This window comes from Triticum aestivum, chromosome 4D (genome assembly GCF_018294505.1).
Source record: "Triticum aestivum cultivar Chinese Spring chromosome 4D, IWGSC CS RefSeq v2.1, whole genome shotgun sequence".
NCBI classification, from domain to species: Eukaryota; Viridiplantae; Streptophyta; class Magnoliopsida; order Poales; family Poaceae; genus Triticum; species Triticum aestivum.
The window spans coordinates 31,022,393-31,027,846 of record NC_057805.1 but is presented as its reverse complement, the minus strand read 5'-3'; the positions used below and the strand labels follow the sequence as shown (position 1 = coordinate 31,027,846).

Here is a 5,454-nt window from a genome sequence, read left to right as displayed (position 1 = left end):
TTTTTTAGTATCGGAACAGTTTTTGAAAAGAAACAAACAATTCTTAAATTTCTGAACATTTTTTGAAATTTCTGAACCAGACTTGAAAACAGAAACATTCTTAAAATTTTGAAAGATGCGAACATTTTGGAAATTTCCGAGCATTTTTGGAAAAATTAAAATGAAATAAAAAAACAGAAAAAAGGAAATGGGCTGGCGATTTCAGAGGAGGTAATAGCACCCCAGGTACTCTAACTTGCACACAATGTGATGATTTAGTCCCAAACTTGCAAAACTCCACTCCACCATACCCCAACTTGCACCTCATGTGATGATTTAATCTCCGGCCAATCACAGCTCGACAATTGGCAGCCAGGCGGCTGGACCGGTCAGCACACGCACTTTTGCAGAAAACCCCCTACCGTTTTCTTTAATCAACCCGCACTCACCTCCCATTGACTGCAAAAGCATAAATAACCTAGTGTAAAGTGGAGTACATCCAAGATTCCAAGTTTGCTTGGAACTACGAATGTTCATGTATTTCATATTCAGAACGACATGTAGTTGCTACTGTTTCAAAATAAAATGTGTAGTTTCTACTGAAAACCACATGATAAAACTGTTCAGACTGTAACAGAACAGGTATCAGTGCACAACACCATTTCCTTTCAGTATTTCAGGAGAAGAGAGGTTGCACCTCATGAACATCTTTACTGCAGCACAATTTCGCGGCAGAACATGGTTTCAAGTTCTCAACAGAGAAAAGAATTAACATTGCTCGATCAAACCAACATACAAATTAATGGGGAGAAAAAAGAATCACGGAAGCAGCATGAATCCTTGGCCGCTACCTGCAAGAACTGCTCTCCTAATCAGCCAATAGCCATTTTTTCTTGCATCGGCGGCGTCAGTTCCTCCAGAACGGAATGAGAACGGCACATTGACGTCGCACGGCCTGGACACCACCTTGGCGCTGGCGGCGAGCCTGTCCACCGTCATGGCGCACCGAACCGTCACCGGCACGGCCCACGTCCTCACGCCGCCGAGCTGCAGCCGCACGGGCACCGTGATGTCCACGTCGAACGGCACCGATCGGAGCCGCTCTGCCGCGGCCATCTGCCCGTGCTCGCGCTCCGAGAACCGTATCCCGGTGCCCTTCGCCTTCGCCACGAACGCCGTGATGTTGCACGGCGCCTGGTAGAAGGCCGGCCACGCGCCGTCCGCCAGGCTCACGCCCTCGCACGACACGGCGACGCGGCTCCCGGCGCCGTCGTAGTGCACGCCGACCTTGCCGTTGGCGCTGTTGTCGGCGCGGACGGTCGCGGCGAACCCCGGCGAGAGCGGGCCGGGGGCCGAGGCGCTGCTGACGCCGGCGAGGCCCGACACTGCGAAGGACACGACCGAGTACGCCGGCTGCCTGGGCTTGAAGGCGAGGTAGACGACCCCGACGGCGAGGGAGAGGACCGCGACGGCGAGGTAGAGGCGCGGAGGCAGGAGCAGTCGGCGCGGCGGGTGTAGTGCTGGAAGAGGCGCGCGTTCTCCGGCGGCGGCACGCGGAAGACCTTGTCTTTGGGCACCTGCACCACGTACGTGCCGGGCTGCGGCGCCGGCAGCTTCTGCTGGTGTTGGGGTGGCGGCGGGACGGGCTTCTCGAAGTGGACTGCAGAGCGGGCTGGGGGAGGGGTCGGAGGAGGAGTAAGCGTACTCGCCGGAGACGTCGGAGCTGGTGGACGCGGCCGTCGTTCATCATAGGCCGCTCCTGCTCCTCACGTCGCGCGTGCGAATCAATCTGCGATATCAAAACCGTCCGTGCCAGAATGTTTTGAGCGCATTGGTACTTCCCAACCGAATAGTACTTGTTTAGCACGGCGTTCAGTGCTAGTACGTCCTATAGCTTTGCAGTCAATAGATGATCTCTTGTTTTTGTACCATGGGACAGCACGCACTACGGCTCCTGTTCACCAGTGCACGTACCCAAACTTGAAGAGAGACCAGCAGCCTCCACACTGGCTGGTTCCAACTCATGACACGGTCCTTCTCGTTGAAGCATCGAACGGCGCCTTCCATGCACATGAAGCTGAAATCAACCGTGTACTCGAACCAAACTCTAAACCGGTGCCCTGTCACCTCCACGAGGAAAGGAATAGTGTGGCGGAACCATTGTCTGAAACAGTCAACAGCAAAGCAAGCAAATCAGCAATCATTAAGCAAATGATCGAACATGTACAAATGTACAAATGTACAACAGTAAACGAATGTACAAATGTACTAAAACGGAGCACGTCACTCAGCACGTACCCGCCGAGTTCCTTCTTGTCTCCGCACTGCTGCACAGCTTCATATATAGAAGACTAATGACAACTCGTCGTCGCTCTCCTCATGTCCCATGCCAACATCGAACGGTGAAGATCCAAACTCAACGACCATCAGCATCTGGTGCAGTGGGTTGGCTGAAATTTTGTTCATTTAAATTGTCATTAGTTTCCGAACCAAATTACTATTCAAGGATCTGCACATCCTAGTTACAAATTTTTTTCTCATAGCCTGATAGGCACGCACCTGTAGAGCGCAGGCATTCAGACAAACATTCTAAACCTTGACAGCCGGTGTCATGCCGAAAGCCACAGGGTTACACCTCCTCATCTTGTTCTGTGTGAATAAACCACCCGGGCCGCTACTATAACGATCGAACATGGGACCGATTGAGTTGTTTGCTGAGCTCAAATCATGATAGGGAACACCTGGGAACAAAATTATGGGAGGTGAGTGCGGGTTGATTAAAGAAAACGGTAGGGGATTTTCTGCAAAAGTGCATGCGCTGACCGGTCCAACCACCTGGCTGCCAATTGTCGAGCTGTGATTGGCCTGGGACTAAATCATCACATGAGGTGCAAGTTGGGATATGGTGAAGTAAAGTTTTGCAAGTTTGGGACTAAATTATCACATTCTGTACAAGTTAAGTACCTGGGGTGCTATTACCTCATTTCAGAGATCGAGAGTTCACTTCAGACGCGCCACAAATTCGTGAAACAAACCATGCACGCGTACGTCGTGACCACGAGTTTGTACACGCATCTCCTGCCGGGCCGTCTGACCCAAAAAAACAGCAAGCAATGCCGACGTTCACCCGATGCAATGCCGACGCCGCCCACTTCTTCTGGAGCAAGTCATGGCTCTCCCCCATGCATGGCTCCTCCGCCATTAGGATCAGGCTGTTGCTTACTTGTGGAATAATCCTACACCTTTCTTCTTCCTCCATCTCCGCTGTAACCTATAAATTGCCCCAAGACGAAGAGCACAAGTGCACACAGTTTTAAGGATCGACGATGCCGGCGCCCCCGCACCTCGTGTTCGTGCCCTTCCTCGCGCGCAGCCACTTCGCTCCGCTGGCGGCCGCCGCGGCGGCCGCTTGCGGCGACGGCACCACCGGCGCCACCATCCTCACCACGCCGCACTTCGCGGCCCTCGCGCCCGCCTCCGTGCCGGTCCGCGCGGCGCCGTTCAGCTTCCCCGGAGGGCACGAGGACTTCTCCCTGCTCCCGGACGAAGCCTCCGCGCCGGCGTTCTTCTTCGCCGCGGAGGCCGCCCTGGCGCCGGCGCTCGCGGCGGCCGTGCGCGCCCACGCGGGCGCCGTGGCCGTCGTCTCGGACGCCGTGCTCCACTGGGCGCCCCGCGTCGCCCGCGAGTGCGGCGTCCCGCACGTCACGTTCCACACCATCGGCGCCTTCGCCGCGGCCTCCATGGTCGCCGTCAACCTCCACCGCCCCGACGTCCTGCAGGACCCCGTCGCTGTCCCCGGCGGCTTCCCGGTCCCCGTGGAGCTCCGCAGGGTCCATGTCAACGAGGAGGCTCTGGCGCACCTCCCCCTGTTCCGTGCGGCCGAGGCTGGGAGCTGCGCCGTCGCCTTCAACAGCTTCTCGGCGCTCGAGGCTGATTTTGCTGAGTACTACCGGAACGTGGATGGCTCTCCCAAGAAGGTGTTCCTCGTCGGCCCCAGGCGGGCTACCCCCAGCACCGCCCGCAGCGACGTCGCCGTCACCGGCGGCGCAGAGCGAGACCCCATCCTGCAGTGGCTCGACGGCCAGGCAACCGGGTCGGTGGTGTACGCCTGCTTCGGCAGCACGTGCGGTCTGAGCGCGGACCAGCTCAAGGAGCTGGGCGCCGGGCTGCGCGCATCCTGCACGCCGTTCCTCTGGGTGATCCCGACGGCAACGGAGGGCACGGAGCAGCACGACGAGCGCGCGTCCGGCCACGGCATGGTGGTGGCCGGGCGATGGGCGCCGCAGGCGGAGATCCTGGCGCACCGCGCGGTGGGCGGCTTCGTGAGCCACTGCGGCTGGAACTCGGTGCTGGACGCGGTGTGCGCCGGCGTACCCCTCGCGACGTGGCCGCTCCGCGCCGAGCAGTTCCTGAACGAGGCGCTCCTGGTGGACGTGCTCCGCGTGGGCGTGCGGGTGCGGGAGGTGGGCGGCAAGGCGGACGTGGAGGCGGTGGTGCCGGCCGACGCGGTGGCCAGCGCGGTGGGGAAGCTGATGGACGGCGGTGAGGATGAAGCCGCGGCTAGGAGGGCGAGGGTGAGGGAGCTCGGCGTCGCGGGTCGCGCCGCGGTGGCGGAAGGAGGGTCATCGCGCAGGGACTGGGCACGGCTTGTAGATGAGCTCAAGGCGTTGCACGGCCACGGCAACGATGCACTGATTGACAAGTGATGGTCAAAGGCCCGTTCTATTGAGCCGTCGGTTGTGCATAAGCTGCGGTGAAAGTGAAAATAAGCCTTGGAGAAGGACACTATAGTGAAAATAAGCCATCCAGTTCCTTTTAGTTTCTGTCATTTTAGTTTATTTTCCTCATATGCCCAATGAATAGTTTGTAGTACCCTTGGACTATAATTTCGTTCTCGTTAAATGATATGGAGTTATTTTATAGTGTTTTATCACACATATGAACATCAAATTGATTGCTATGGTATCTTGGTTACGGACATTATTGGCTTGCATACGAATATCACATAATGTTAAACACCATTACGATTTACGATACACATGTTTATACCACACACACCAACAGTACAATGTTTAATTTTCTCATATTCCACATACTAGTTACACAAATACTCACATATAATACTTATATGTATATACATATAACTCCTGAAAAAACGGATCGCCCCCACGTCGTCTCTAGGCGACACGGGCGGCAGCCATCTCCTCCGCCCTCCACTGGCAGGATCTAAGTCTGCTCCCCTCGCCGTCGTCGGAGGACGTCGCCGAGCAAAGTCCCTGCAGCCGACGGCGACGGCGAGGAGTCATTCTACGTGCAGCGGCGTCGGATGCGTATGTGGCAGATGTGCTGCGTGGTGGGCCGGCGTCGCCTGGGGTATGAGCTGCATGGCGGCCTGTGATCTTGTCAGGGTCTTCCCTCTGGATCAAGTGGTCGATCAACGGCTTCAAGTCGCAGGCTCGCAGCTTCTCGTGCGGT

At 56.5% G+C, this 5,454-nt stretch overlaps 1 protein-coding gene and 1 pseudogene across 1 annotated transcript; one reads left to right on the top strand and one right to left on the bottom strand.

Moving 5' to 3' along the window:
- Positions 1-761: 761 nt before the first annotated feature.
- On the bottom strand, positions 762-3,058 carry LOC123095948 (NDR1/HIN1-like protein 13; annotated as a pseudogene).
- Positions 3,059-3,073: 15 nt separating this feature from the next.
- Positions 3,074-4,899, top strand: LOC123095947 (UDP-glycosyltransferase 73C7). Its single transcript, XM_044517516.1, has one exon. It carries the CDS (start codon positions 3,306-3,308, stop codon positions 4,683-4,685), a length of 1,380 nt encoding a protein of 459 aa, XP_044373451.1. The 5' UTR covers positions 3,074-3,305; the 3' UTR covers positions 4,686-4,899.
- Positions 4,900-5,454: the final 555 nt, after the last annotated feature.